The 15855-nt window shown below is 42.3% G+C and overlaps 1 protein-coding gene across 1 annotated transcript; it reads right to left on the bottom strand.

Annotated features, from left to right (window-relative positions):
• Positions 1-2006: 2006 nt before the first annotated feature.
• On the bottom strand, positions 2007-15677 carry srfa (serum response factor a). Its single transcript, XM_030771669.1, has 7 exons — positions 15119-15677; positions 11228-11494; positions 6660-6945; positions 3866-3970; positions 3183-3377; positions 2681-2757; positions 2007-2278 (listed from the first exon to the last, which is right to left on the bottom strand). The coding sequence occupies exons 1-7, from the start codon at positions 15578-15580 to the stop codon at positions 2192-2194; spliced, it is 1479 nt and encodes a 492-aa protein (XP_030627529.1). The 5' UTR covers positions 15581-15677; the 3' UTR covers positions 2007-2191.
• Between the last annotated feature and the right edge of the window lie 178 nt (positions 15678-15855).

Below are 15855 nucleotides of genomic sequence, written 5' to 3'. Positions count from 1 at the left end.
CTTTCCCTTCAAGTCAAAATGTACAAATAGTGAATCAAGCAAATAAAGGCTTTTTGTGTGTGTGCTTTTTTGTTTTTTTCAGAACGGCTTATTTTGAGTGTACACCTCAAGACATTATTTTCAAGCCGTTATATCCAAAGATTAACAAAATTTTGACCTGATCAGTTTATAAAACGACAGAAACCACAACTACAAATGCTACACAAACGAAACTTAACTCGAGAGAGAACTGGCGTGAGCCTTACAAAATATATCTTACAAAAACTGAATAACTATAACAACTATAGCAATTTCTGCTATTAGAGCCCATATCATGGACTCTAATAGCAGAATTTCATACTCATCAAAGAGATTCTATATTCCTTGCGTGTTGGCATCCGTGGGCGATAGCTGAAAGAAATGTTGAGACTTAAAAACTAATTAAAAGTATTAATTTCAAAACACCAAGAGCTAAAGCTTTTCAATTAATGTTGTCCCTTGTCAATGAAAGAAGCATGTGCTATAGATGAGAGTTTAATATAATTTAGTGGCAAAGGCAATAAGACTAGAGACCCTAGAATGGCCAGTCACGGTGTCTTTCTAGGCCATAGGATGGGGGGGGGGGTGTCATTGTTTTCCCGTTCAGTGAACTTGTACTTGATCAATGGACAGACACTCATCAAATAACCTACAAATAATCCAACAAATAATAACCAAAACTGAGACTGTCATGAAAAATGGCCTTTTTGAATATTGTCTTGCACTGTCCAACTGATTCCAGTTTCATGGTGGTGACATTTTGACTGTAGAGGTAGACTTACCATTTGACAGTATCAGGTGAAGTCATCCCAATAAGTAAAGCAAAATTACATCTGGCCAATCAAAAGGAAAGTTTACCTTAAAACAGTAGAAATACTTGAAAATGTCAGACCCCTGCTCATTTGGATATATTAATCATTCCCTTCTAGAGCTTTCTCTTCCTTATTCAGAGACAGACAGACAGAATGTCTTGAAGAGACACAATCAGGATTGATGGGTCCCAGTATGCAAATCCAAAAAAATATCCAGTCCCAAAGACAGTATGTACCAGATTATACAATCCAGAGACTTTCAGTTTAAGGTACATGTACCATCGTGGGGTTTTTTTTTTTCAACACACAAAAGGCCTTGGCTTAAGCAATCACTGAGAGTTGAACGTTGGATTTTTCAGCGTAGATATTGCCTCACTCGGTACAGTTTCACACAAGCTTCTGCTTCATCAAATTCCACAGCATCACAGCAAAATAAATGGATTATGGATTAAGGCTGGTCCATAGCTTTAAGGAATTGAAACAAACATTCATTGGAGGGTGTGTGAGGTCTTCATATTGTGTTGTATTGAACAAATAATTAGAATCATTGTCAACCTGGTTTGAAGGGGACAATTTCATCATGTAACATCTGAAATAGAAGAATATAAAACTGAACACAATTTTTAAACGTTAAAAAAAGCGGGGGGGGGACACATTTTGATCATTTTGAACAAAAGTGAACATGTATGGTTGGATTCAAGGTCTACTCAGAAGGGAATGAAAATGGAGTTGCCTTTATGATGTGCTAATGCGTGTACTACCACCACCTAAGCTCAATGCATAATGTGTGTTACTTATCCAGTGATTCTTTGATTCTCTAACCAAAAGTCTTGCGTGATCAGTATGGTAAATTGCTCATGTTCATGTGTACCAAATATGAAAGAAGCAAAACTGGTGTGAAGCAAAAAGTGCTGAGACCTGGTTCATACAATTTTTCAGCATTCAACCACTTACCAGCACTTACACACATTCAACAGTCACACAAACATACAGAGATATATACACAGGGAGACGCACACAGACACACACACACAGACGCGGACACAACTGTGTCTTTGGACAAAATGTGATACCACTGCATTGGTGGTGACTGCCTATAATCAAGTCCTCATGAATCTATAAAAACAGAACTACATCTATGTACACCAGATGAAGCCATATATGTAGAGACAGTGGGTCTCCTCCTTCCTATGTTTCACACCTGCATGCATCAGACAAAAAAACAAACAAAACAAAACGAAAAACAAAACAAAGTAGTGAGAAGGCATTAATAAATAGAGGTGGCAGCCTAACAGCGTGGCATTGGTGATCTCTGGTCTTTCCATTTAACTGTGTGGTCACATCGCCCATGTATTTTGTGGTTAGTCCCCCTTAGCATTGTCCAGATTGACGACCCGCAGTTCTGTTAGGGTAGTGTTACTACCTCCAGGCTGCTGATTTATCAACATCTGGGGAGAAAATAGCAATAATCCAAAATAAAAAGGAGGCACATTTAAATGTTTAAGAGAATAAATACATCAACATTTATATGTAGCCTAAACTGGAAAACATCTTCACATGCTAGGCACAGTCACATGCAAAAATAGGTAGAGAATACATGACAACAGGCTGTGTGCCTTGAGGTAAACAACTCAGATGAACCGTACAGTTACAAATTTTATTTCACTTTGCTGCTCCTTAAAAGACCAAAGTGGCAGAGATAAGTCAAAAAGTGCTCCATTTCCACCATGAGTAATGGAACAACATAAATATCGTATCTGTAGAAAGACTAAATTAGAAGAACTGATTTAGAGGTGTAAGTAAATGTGACTAAATAATGGGAGTGCATGCTATGAGTGCTGAGAAATTACCGAGTGCAACGGCACAGCAGATACAGGGATCTGTACAGTCCCTGGAGGCCCTGCAAGAAACATCTGAGGGACAGCACCTGGACACAAAGTTCAAAATGTACATAATCAAGTGAGACACCTCACACAGTCAACTCCCAACATCCACCAGATACAGCGTAAAGGACCAACAACAAGAGCAGGTCTAAAATATTTCACTATCATTTGATCATATTCTCTAAACTGTAATCCATTCAATCACCCACAATTCACAGTGCCCAACACTGGCCCCACAGTCCTTTAACATTGCCAACAGAAAACATGTTTCTTTGGTCATGAGGAATTACGGCTGCACACTCAAAGATGTAAATATTTTGGTTCAGATGTTCACATATTTGCAAGGAATCGGTTTCAGACACTATTTTGCACTTCTCCTTCCTTTGGTTAGTATTGTGAAATCCTGTGAGTGGCTTTTCCCATGTCCCATTGGTCAGTTGGGTGCGATTGTGCGACGTGATTGGCTAACCTGTGTCCTGGCCTTGCGTATGAGACACTTGCATGGCAGTGGGTGGCTGGGGGAAAGTGTTCAGCACGGTAAGACTGCCATCTGGTAGCGTGGGAGTGGATGCAGCATACATCACTGCATGGGTACTAGGGTACATCATATGACCAGTGACGGAGGACGGCACAGACGAAGTGACGATCGTCGCCTGATGACTGGCTGTGGAAAGACAAATGAAGCAATACATCTGTTACTTACCGCTGCAAATACTGTTCAATGAGAAAAGTCTTATCACTCTGTAAAACATCAGGTTGATTCTTTGACTCTGATGGAACAGTAATGAGACCAATGGGGTTAAAAGAATCTTTAGCTATTGTTTGTGACTGAATTATTACAGAGGAAAGGTACTGGAAGTGTCCTCTAGTTGGCACTGCAGTTCTGGCAGAGAGAAAATGACAGCAAGTGGAAAAACTGAGCTTAATCACAAACATTAACTGCCATCATGTGAACGATTTTAATCACTCAACCATCAATAACATCTGAGCTCCATTAGCTAGAAAAACACCGGTCCCTAATGACCACTTGTTTTCTTAAATATCTACAACTATACAGTTTTGTGTTATTCATCAGTATGGAACTACAGAAAGGAAACAACTCAGAACTCCAACACCCATGATCAGATAATAGTGGCTTGTTGTCGTGGATACCGGTGGAGCTGCTGGAGGGCTGAGAGATCTCAGGACCACTTTCAGTGCTCTGCTGTGGGCTGGCATGGACCTGGATAGCCTGGAGCTGTTGGGATACAGCTCCACCTGCAAAACACAGACACATGGCTGAAATATGGCACAAAGACCTGAGTTTATAGAGGTCATACACAATCATATACGGATGAAAAAAAACAATGTAGTTAGCATTTCCTTGTGGTTATACAGGTATTACTGAGTCTGTAAGCATCCAGACAAAAAAGAAAAATATGGAAAATATGATCAACATAATACCTCTGAAAGAACAAATATATTTAATACAGATCCTTCCACCATAGTTCCCTTAATACAGTCAAAGAACCACTGCATTCTTCAACTGTGTGGCTTAGATCCTCAGATCTGATCATTTATGTACTATTTCTTCACTTCCCCTACAACTCAATCAACTTGTGAAGCTCAAGTTTCTTTTAACTGAGAACAAAATCAAAGTCTAAATGTAGGCTTTTATTTGGATAAACATGTCTCCCTTTTCACGGTAGTAATGGCTTCTTCAGCTAATGCCAACACAATTAGATTGCAATCTCCTTACAGTGTGCACACACACACACACACTAGTTCACACAAACACATGCACACACATGCAGGTGGAAAGATACTCCTCCGCAAATCACATTCCTCTATCCCACACCAAGATACTTTCAGTCTCTGAATGAGCAACTTCTTAATACCATCCATCTAACTTGGCTTTCTGGAAAACTCTTTAAACTCTTTAAACAAATCAAGGTCCTACTAACATTATGAAATTATGGCAGTTTTTCCTCCTAGGTAGGGGGAAATTTAGGTGTTTGATGTACTGATCTATAAAGTTTTTTTTTTTTAATTTCTGAATTTTTCGCTTACATTTGAATTGTACAGCTACTATGATCTATAATAAGACATGATACAATGTATTTGGCACAAAGCGCTTTAATTGCACATTAATTGCTACAATTCCACGGTCACCTGACCATTCCTGCCTGCCGTCACACAGGACACAGACAGTTCTGCTCCCTTACACCCTCAACCAAGCGTGGCGCTGCTAATATTCAAACAGTGGTGCTCTACACCCTGTCACAGAGACTTAACCTGTGTGGAGAATACTCTATGCTCTTTCCTCCCCAAACCATAAGCACACATACTGCACAAGAATCACCCTGATACTTTCACACAGGTGCAGTCAAAGAACCGGTGTACGCGTGGGACACTGACCTGTAAGCGAGACAGTGGCGGGAAGGCGGAAAAGCGTAGCCTGAGTGGGTTGCTGTGTGTGTGATGTGGTAGCGGGAGCGGCGGCGACAGAGGCGCTAGCGCTAGTGATATTGCTTTGGCCTTGAGGATTCTGGATGGCCAGTGGTTGTGTCTGCAACTGACTGAGTGGAATGGTCTGTGTACCGGGAGGAAGTGCGCCTGTGAGATACAGCAGCAGCAAAGCTCAGCAAAAGCACAGCACAGCTCAAACACAAAGAATACACATCCAGCAATGCAAACGCAAACACACACACACACAGCAAAAGCACAGCACAGCTCAAACACAAAGAATACACATCCAGCAATGCAAACGCAAACACATACACACACAGCAAAAAGCACAGCACAGCTCAAACACAAAGAATACACATCCAGCAATGCAAACGCAAACACATACACACACAGACGTACACAGACACACATACATACGCACATGTACACAGACAGAGTAGCAGCCCCAAAAGACATCCCCCCAAAAAATCCCCAAAAAGCAAGTGGCAGAAGCAGGCAGCATATTCAGAAAGGTTTTAGGTCACTACCTATGAGGACTAATGCAGGACTAATTACTGGGCCTGTGCCAGCGTTTAAGAGTAGCGGATATAGCTGATGACATTATCAGTTTTGGCTGACGTCTCTGATAAGACAAGCTAATGTGAGGACTTTTCATTGCATTGTAACAAAGGCAGACAGAACTGTCCCTGAGGCTGTTAGGAAACAGTTAAACATTACAGTAGTACACATTAGCTCCTCCCAAAATTACTAATAGATAACACACAGAAGAATGTTGTGGCGCAAGCTTGTTAACCACAACTTTATAGGTTACGTCCAATTTCTACTTAATGAAAAATCTACGACGTGTCACATTTGTAGGTGTTTGGAGAGAACGTATGGAGAAGATGAGCTTATTTTTACATTGCCTTGAGAGTGTTCCCCTCCATGATCTATTCCCTGTAATAAAACACACTTTTTCAAAAGTGCATTAAATGTATTAATGTGGATGGTTTTACATGGTCATGTAGAAGTGAGGCCTTACTTAGACCTAGCGGGGAGGGGAGTTAGTAATGTCATTACTTTACTTAAAAAGGAACATTTTAAATTACTTCTTATTTAAATATGCTTATACTTAAAATTACTTAGCTACCTCCAACACTGAACAAAACATTAATGTACTCTGCCCACTATCACTGCCATCCATAAGACACTTCAGATATCAGTCATATTTACATTTAATCTGATAAACAGTATGTTATTCTACCTCATGTCTAATCCTGCTAGCGAAAAAGAAGAAGTAAAACTGTAGTTTTTGCGAGTGTGGTGTTGTTTCTAGTATCAGAGCCAGATCAGCACAGCGTAAAATGCTCCATGTGGACATTTTCCCTATTCATGTATTCACCTTTAATGTACTTGTTCTATGTTCTACAGTGCCTCTGACTGATGGCAGACATGGAAAACATATGTTGTTAAACGGTTCTGCATAAGGAAACACACAATCACATGCACTCACACACACCTGGCATCAGGGTAAAGCCTGCAGGAATCTGCATGACACCCGTGGAGGTGCCTGTGGTTTTGAGCACGGTGCCGTTGGCACTGGACACGGTGTGGGCATTCATGCCTCCTGCCACAGACCAGCCGCTGGACAGGGCAGGGCTGCTGTTCTGCGTCTGCATGGCGGCCGAGGATGATGAGGGGGATGAAGAGGAGGAGGTGGCAGCGCTGGCGGCAGCAGTGCTGGTGGTTGTGCTGGTACTGCCTCCGGGCACACTGGCCACCGTGTATGTGGGCTTCATCAAATCCTGAAACCAGGGAGAGAAATGTGTTCACTCATGAATACTGTTTACTTTATACAGATCAGCTGATATCCGCACACCACTTAACATGTCCCCAAAAGTTCATTTAAGGTACAACATTTCAATCAAACTTAGGAGCCAAGAATTCCTTATGGTCTAGACACTGCAAACTGTTTCCGACTTCAAATCATCGTATTATTAATACACAGAATTGTCATTTGTATATAGAATGAATCATCTACAATCCTGTATTAATCATAATAAACCAACTAATCATTTTCTTTCATTACCATCAACTGAATATTTTCATAGACAAAACCGAGTATCTAAATGTCCACTTGTGTCCTAGATTCAGAGGGAGACTGTTTAGGAGACAGTGGTGGCGAGGCTGTAGACAGTAAAAGTCAATTGTGCACTGTGAGGATCCCAGGAATGTCAGCTGGCTTTTCGGGAAAACAGGTGCACCCCAAGGTGAGAGGGCATTTCTATTTTCAGCGCTGCTGCAGCTATGGAACAATCTACAATGCTGGAGTCGCACAAAAGACACAGTCTCTCTCTGCAGCCCAACTCAAAGCGAAAACATCCCCAGAGTTTCACAAGCAAAGGTCTAGGAGCAGAAACAACACAAAATGGCTGATAAACAAGCCACTGCCAGGCACAACTGCAGCCCACCAGAATAATTTGTGACTGGCTCTGAGGTCCAAACATGTCCGTCTAGGTTCTGATTAACAGTTTCTCTCAGAGCTGCCAAAAAAGCTCACAAGCAGACTATCTGACTGAGAGGGAGAGAGACAGACCAAAATCAACAAGCACTGCTCTGCCCTGATAGGCTCTGACAGAGAGAGGCAGCACTGAGCTCTGGGTCACAGAGGAAGGTATCCTGGTGTCAAGGTTGTGTGTTCATACTGGAGTGTGCACTTACTTATATAACACAAACACACACGCACACATACACGCACAAACGCACAGAGCTCGGATGACATGCTGTGTCATGTGTAGCAATGTGGTCAGCACAGACCCAGGAAGTAAACACAAACAGTCTGGCTCCATGATTTATTATTAGGCACTTCACTTATTCCAGGATTTGGTTCCAAAGTCAAGTCCCACCCCCAACACACAAAATGGCTGTTGCGCTGTGCTGATAAAAAAAACAAAACAAAAAAAAAAAATAACAAAAAAAACCATATACGTTTGTGTCTGAATACTTAAAAAAGAGAATTTCAGTTGTAATATTTGAATGACTAGGTGCGCTCTATTAGTACGACCCCAGTCAAAAGAGGTGGTCAAACGCTGTGTTCAACAGTATTTACAGGCAGAGGGAAAACACAGAGCTAAAGAACAGGGGTTGCTTGTGAGGGGCTAAGTGTGAGAGGAAAGAAAGTTGGGTGGTTGGGAGGGGGGGGGGGGGGGGCTCGCATGAACAGCTGAGGGAGGTAATGTGAGTGTCTCTCTTGAGAGGATTAACCCTCTCTCATTGAGAAAGGGTGTCAGAAAGGGGGAGGGAGGCCATTCAGGCTTACAGCAGTAACACGCAGCACATTTCTTTGAGCTACACGTGAACACAGCAAACAGTGAACAGGCCATTTGGATATAAAAAATAAGACAGAGCATTTCCTGTCCACGACCACAGAGGACTACAAGAACGGTTACTACAGTTAAAAAGATAAAAGACGTATTCAAGAACTCCTCATAGTAATGAAATATGAATCTTAAAATAACGTTTTGAAACAATTTAAATGCCTCTGTCAGAAATATAAAACTCGTGACGAGCTGAATTCATATGCACCTTTGGCCACCACCATAAAGCTATTTGGTGGTGAAGTGAATACCGTATTTTAAAGAACGAGCTAAGAGCTTTTTCTCGCTCTCACTGCTGTAAAAGGTCTGGGAGATGTGCATGGTTTAATGAATACAGCTGAAAGCAGTGTAATTATCCCAACAGAAATGCCTGAGAGCTTACCTGGGCACGACTTTACCGGAGTACTTGCGAAGTAGAAGACAGTCACACCCTTGTTACGGTGACATGTCAAAAAAAAAGAGGTGTACTTAAATGCCTTGTGCTTCCCACTGCTTCAGCGAAGTGACGACATCACCACGTTTGCGTAAATGAAGAAAGTATTTAGACGTATCATGGCATTCTGTTAGGTTCAACCAAACAGTGACGAGCTTCCAAATGGATGTTTTATTTACTGACCCTGTAAGCAAAAAAGGAAAAAGTGGACCAGGCACTTTGGGTGCACATTTCTCTTTTGTTATGCTTCCTGGCCAGCTCTTACATAATCAGTAATATGTGTATATCCTTTTTTAAATGTATCAGTTTTTTCACGTGCATGTAAATCTACGGGAACCTGTTTCATTTTTGATTTACACTTCCAGCTGACATTTTTCAGAAACAGTGCTTTGACTGCAGCTGTCATATCCAGGCTGTTTCCAGTTTTTTTTTCAGGACATGACACATGGAGACAAACATAGTTTTGTCATCTTCAGCTTGAGGAAGAACTTAAGCGAGAGACATTTAATGTTTCTGAAGTGGCATGGGCTCGAGAAGCACTGGACTAAACCCAGACTGAGCTGAAACAAGCCATTAGAGGAGAACGTTCACCCAAACCATAACATAGAATTTGCTTCTATTTTCTCTTCTTGTTTTTTTTTGGGTTTTTTTTTCGATCGCTTTCGATCCTTTTCTGTATTTCTCAGAAAGCAACACTTTAATGAAAGTGAAAGAATAACCAAAAGTAAAGAGAGAGGTGTCTCTAAAAGACTTCAAGAGACAAAACAGCTGTTAAGTGAGGACTCTGATATAAGAACATCGTTTTGTTTTTTTTTTCTTTTTGGCACCATAGCTAGACTCAGGAGTGTTCATCTGGGTTTCTGTGCACCAGGTTGTTATCCTAACCACTAAGTCACACAGCCGCCCTCTTTCCCATAAACACTGTGCTGGTGGAGTAATCTCCATTAGAGCAAAGGGTTAAGGAAAGTAAACACAGACCCACGGGCCCCACTACTCACTTCCTGTCCTAGACTCCCAGGATGCAAGACCAAGGAGTGACTTTGTCCAAAAAACAAAGAGCGAGGATCCAGGCCTGTTTGGGCCCGCGCCTGTACTTGTTTGTTTACATTTTACATTTCAGAACAACATCTCGGCACTAATTTCTAAGTTCTTCCCTGTAGTAGTTTGCGGGGGGTGCTCTTAAGATGGCCTCATGGAGTGAGTCAAAGCGCGATCAGAATGAAGAAGGGTTTTTGGGTGGGCACCTGGTTCTCGTCTCTGTGAGGGAGCTTCAGACACTGCTTCTCAGACAGGACCCACCTTGGTTTAGGACCCATCTCTCTGTAATAAAACACTTATCTGGGGATCTGTGGAGAAAGCAGTATACATCTGATAGAGACCAGGACCATGTGGACTTGGTGGAAACTAAGATGGAGGCTGAGAGAACACTGCCATTTTGTCTTCAAGGTGGTCTGAACACAACCCACTGGACGGGTTAGCCGACAGTACACACGACTCAAACCATCCAGTGTGGGTCTTACGACTGCATTTTCACCTGAAGTGACATGAAACAGGACTGAACACTCAAAGATGCATTTTAGTGTCTCTCTGACTTTTGTTCTCTCACTTCTCTAAACATCAATTCAGAGAAAAAGAGGGGGATGAAGGCACAGTCCAAAGATGAAAACAGCTGCAGCTTATATGGAATGTGATCAGGCCAGAGCCAAGAAAGCGTACAGGGGAAAACCATACTATATATGGGCATAAAGTCAGAATCTAATTTTTATCAATGAGAGCTGGACATGGGGAGTACTATGTGCAGACATGTAAAGCCATGTTGGGTTTCACGTTATTAGCATGGAAGTGGGAAATGTGACCGTCTATACAAGCTGTATCAGTATCAGGGGTTACCATAACAATCATCTTTGATTGTTGATTCGGCATAACTGCCATCTACTCTGTTTTCCTTGAATAAGATACAAAGTCTAACAAAAACCCCAATAACTGCATGAGAGCACCTTTTCAAAACACCACTGCATGCATTCCATAGCGTCCACGAAAGAACTATAATCCCCACAGAATACCATCAACAAAACTGAATTAGCAGGGCTTTCTTTATGAGTAAGTATGTGGGTGAAAAACTAACTGCTGAACACGGTTCAAGTTAGCGTCACAAGAGGTTCGCACAATTCACTGCTTTATCAGAGTACAGTCCAAACACATAAAAGCATTTCCTGACCCTGGCTTCAACCATCACACGAAGGCAGCGTTCTGGTATTCGGTTAGCGATGACCTCACCTTGGGATCTGTGCAGCCTTCAGCCTCCGACACCTGATAAGTCAGATCCGTCTCCTCGAAACCCGTGGCGCTCATGCGCTGGTCGGTGGACGGGTCGGAGCGGGGCGGGGAATCCGGCGAGTTCAGACACGTCTGGATCAGAGCCTTGCCCGTTTCACTGGTAATCATGGGCTGCAGTTTCCGCGTGGCGAACGTGTAGACGTGACCCGTTTCGCTGGCCACCAAGAGAAGAACCTGAGTGCCAGTCAGTGTGGAGAGTTCATAGGCCTAGACAGACAGAAAAGAGAGAAAACAATGTGAGAGAGTAGAGAACAGAGAATCAGTGGGGTGGAGACACAAGAGAGAGACTGAGCTATGTAAAAGAGGGAAAGCAAGCAGAACAAGGGTCTCACACAGAGAAAAGGGTCTAGGGAGAGGACTGGGAAACCAAAGTTTGTTCGTGAAATTCAAGGGCAAATTTCGGGTACATGCTTCGTGTATTGTCCTACACAATCTACAAGTTTCTTAGCGCACTCATGTAGGTAATTTGCCCTGCCAATTAATACCGACACTCTATGCAATCCAGTCAACAGTAATTTGAAACACACAGATACACACACACACACACACACACACACACCAAAAGAATTCTAATATGCTGTGATGCAACCAGTGTATTTGCACTCTTGATTGCATGTTGTTTTTGGAAAAGACAGAATGTGGTATTTATTCCACAAAAGGCAAGGGGGGGAGAGAGAGAGAGCAAGAGAGAGAGAGAGAGAGAGAGAGAGAGAGAGAGAGAGAGAGAAAGAGAGAGAGAGAGAGAGACAGACAGACAGACAGAGACACAGAGAAAGGTTTTTTTTAAGAAAATATTTCAATTCTCAAAATACTGCAAGAAAAAAAAAAAAAAAAACTCTCATCTTGCAAATGGAGTCACAGCATGAGCATCTTGCTACAGAGACACCAAACCGAAACATCTGCTGAAATGAGTAGCCGATGTACCAATCACGTAGAGGACGGGCTATTTTGGATAGTGATTTGCTAAAAACACCGCTACCAGTGGGATCTTGGTGAGCATGGAGTGTGGTTTCCAAGGGTAACACACAGCCAACTAAAACAATGTCTGCAAAGGCAACATGGCAGTCTGCCAGTTATGTTGTGGTATGACACATTGCAGATGACGCTCTACAGTGAGATTCACCTCTTCTATAACTGCACTCAAACTTGATTATTTAGGCAGTGGACTCAACCACAGACCACAATTTACTGGAGCACATAACAAGCACTACTTTTCATAGGAGACAAAACCAAAAACTACACAGGTAATAATAACGATTCCAAGGATACATAGAATGTAGAAGAAAATGCAATTTAAAGAACATATAACCTCCGCAATGATTTTCCAAATGTTTTTCTGCATTGACACAGACTCATACTACTGAAACACACAGGATCACAAAAGCCTTATGAGTGTAGCCACCTTGTCACAGAGATGGAGGAATTCTATGGTTACCTTGGTTGCCTAGACACAGCAAGCGCATATTAGTCCACAGGGGATGTGCGTTGGTGTACCGTTTGCGGAGATTTGGCAAACGCTCTCCTACTACAAGTGTTCTGCACATTTACCTCAACAGCTTTTGGCACAGGCTTTTGGCATTCACAATCATTTCTAATACGGCGCTGTGCTGTATTGTTAAGTAGGACAGTGAATGACTGCGGAGCCGGTCAGCGTATCCTGATCATATGAAGGAAGGGTTGAACATTTACAAAGCGCTCATCAATCCCAAAACGGTTCAACTACCTAATCTTTCAGACGGGTGAAAACCGCTAAACTTTTCTGCGATAACCGGGACGTCGCGTCAAAAGGTTAACTGTTACCTCCCTCAAAAAATAGCCACACTGAGTTTTCGGGGGCTCCCCGTGGGCACGTCTCACTCAGCTGTGAAAATTCTGTGGTATTATAAGCCTGTTTGTTGTGTTATGAGAATTTCCCCCATTCATTTGCTTCATCCCATCAATTTCCTAAAAGGCCAGTGCTTCTTACCCCATTATGCAAACAAGTTGCTTGAAGGAGAAGGTATGCTTTTCTATGTGCCCTAGTACAAAGCACAGGTGAAGTGACAGGCATAAAAGCAAGAAGACACTCCATCAGAACCATATTGGATTTTCTGACCACCCCTTTTGTCTCTAGTTCATATCAACAGCGGAAAACTGTCTTATCTATGAGTGGTTTTTTTCTTTACTCTGTTTAACTAATTTCACAACCGATAGATATCTATCTCAGATGAGGTTTTTAAAGACCCCTTCACTTCAGTGTTTCTCTCTGACCCCTATACACCGATGAAAATGAGTCCCTGTCCATGTTCAAATGGTAAAATGACCCGACTGAACAAGGCAAAATCTAGGTTATATACATACTTGACAAAGACAAACAGTGGTTAAATAAACAGAATTGACTAACCTCTGCTTAGCGGCTTTGAGTGGCAGTGAAAATACACTGAGCTCTTTGGCCGTGTGTCACTTCCACCCAAAATGAGGTTTTTGTCTGCTGTATGCATTACAGACATTTCTACTGTACACAGGCCAATCTGACTCAAGGTTCATGACGATGCAGCAACTGGCTAGGCTATGATGGTGTCATAGAAGATTTCTCTGAGGTTTAAGGATGCATTTCACCTCAGTAACAGGGCAAAGTATGCCGTACTTACTCATCTGCTTTTGTCATTTGGTTCCTCCTCACCCACAGTAACCCTGAGGCAGATGGAGTTCAGACACCATCAAGGTAAACTGAATATGTTAAGTGACATGCTACATTTGAACCTCTGTAACAAAATTCCACAAGTATTATATGATATGCTGCAGGCTTGCTAAAAGTTCTGCTAATGGAAGGGTAACCAATCACATCAATCTTCCCTGAGGTTTTTTAGGAGGCACTTTAATTTCAGCTTATGGAGTTTAAGATGCACTGGGAATAACTGCACATCTTATTTATAGTAACAACAAAAATGCCAAAAGAATCTGGTGCCCTTTGGACCAGTTTTGTACAGCAGCCTACTTGGTAACTTGGCACTGACTGAGAATTCATATTCAAAGAGTGACTGAAGACAAAGGAAATTAGATAACATCTTTGCTACTGTCCACATTCTGAATTATGATTCTTCCTCTGAAAGTGTCTAAAAGATAGTCGTTGGGGGTGCTTCCTACACTATTCCTTTGCAAATTTGAATTTGGTCAGTTGTGGTAAACTAACCAGACGAAGTGAGACTAATGTGTGTCCATATTCAAGGGAAGATAAAAATGAAAGAAATGCATGCTTTGACAACGTTTCATCAAAGCCACACTGGCATGAAAACAAAAACACAGATGAATTAAACTATAGGATTAGCTAAAGCTCTCCAATTTCAGGTGCAGAATGCAGGTGACAAGAATAACCTGGTAAAGGACTTGTCTATAATCACAGGCATAAATGACTTCAAATGCAAATGTTTGGAGTTATACACTGGCAGCAACATAAATGAACGATGAGAACGATGTCTTCGTGGCATATGATCATTGTGTAATGCATATAATCATTTATAGCTCAGAAACCCTCGGTATTCAAAGAACAGCTGAAAAAGTTACTGGCATGATCAGTTCCGTCACATTAATTGTTGCAGTGTACAGTAGGTAGACAACGTAAAATAGAGGTGCCCATGGTCTTGCATTAGAACTCATCTAGACACTTTAAGTATATTAAGTCTGGTTAAGTTAATCGCTAGGACCGATGTATTAATGGGGAAGCCATCTGAAGTATGTACCTAGCTAATTTGCATGTCAAACTGAGGAGCGCTAAGCTACGGCTAGCTAACGTTAGATAGCTGATGTGTACTCAGTGCTGCGGATGCTACTGATTCCTAGTTCAACACTCACCTTCTTCATAATGCCAGTTTTTCTCTTGCTGAAAGTTGTGTATCGCCTTAACTTGTTGTCAATAAATTCCATTTTTATTTTTACCCGCCCTCGTGTTTTCTTGCCAGGCTTTGCCCCAGCCACCCCAGTCGGGATTCCACCGAATCCACCAGACAAGCCGACCATCGACCCTACTGATCCACCGACTTCCATTTCAGCTCTCTCTCTTTTCACCCCTCTCCGTTCCCCAACCGAACTTATCGTGTCATCATCATCCCCTGATTCGGAATCCGCCTCCGAACCGCTGAGGACCACCTGGGTTTCACTTGTTGTGCCGTCAAATCTTCCGCCGTCTGGCAATCCTACATTCGAGTTCATTCCCCCTATAGCACCAGACGGACTGGCAACCTGTAGAGTTGTCAATTCTGCTCCATTACCTGGGCGCACTACCCCTCTAGATCCTGTCCCATTTGCCCCCAACATCCCAGAACCGTCCCCAGGCCGCCCAACCGCAACCGCTGAACTACTGTCAAGCTGCTGCTCGCCCTTGTTACGGTGAACTCTGAGCTGATCGAACCGGAACAAATCCCGATGCCAACAATTCCTGAGTAAAAATGACAGACTCTTAGAAGTTCGTGATTTGTTCACAGCGTGTTCAAGACCTAGCTTGACTTAGTAACATTGCATTAAATGACAACTACGATAAAAAATCGCTTGGCCGCGTGCTTGCTTGAGTTGTTATTACCAATACAGGGACA

Source organism: Chanos chanos, chromosome 4, assembly GCF_902362185.1.
Source record: "Chanos chanos chromosome 4, fChaCha1.1, whole genome shotgun sequence".
NCBI classification, from domain to species: domain Eukaryota; kingdom Metazoa; phylum Chordata; class Actinopteri; order Gonorynchiformes; family Chanidae; genus Chanos; species Chanos chanos.
This window is presented reverse-complemented; position numbering and strand designations above follow the sequence as displayed.

Bases quoted from the DNA above. Each gene is read 5' to 3' on its own strand.
- srfa (XM_030771669.1), bottom strand. From the start codon at position 15,580: ATGTTGGGGGCAAATGGGACAGGATCTAGAGGGGTAGTGCGCCCAGGT. The intron at 11,495-15,118 runs GTGAGTGTTGAA...CTGTCTGTCTAG, and splicing joins AAACTGGCATTATGAAGAAG to GCCTATGAACTCTCCACACT. The intron at 6,946-11,227 runs GTGAGGTCATCG...CCCTGGTTTCAG, and splicing joins AAGGCTGCACAGATCCCAAG to GATTTGATGAAGCCCACATA.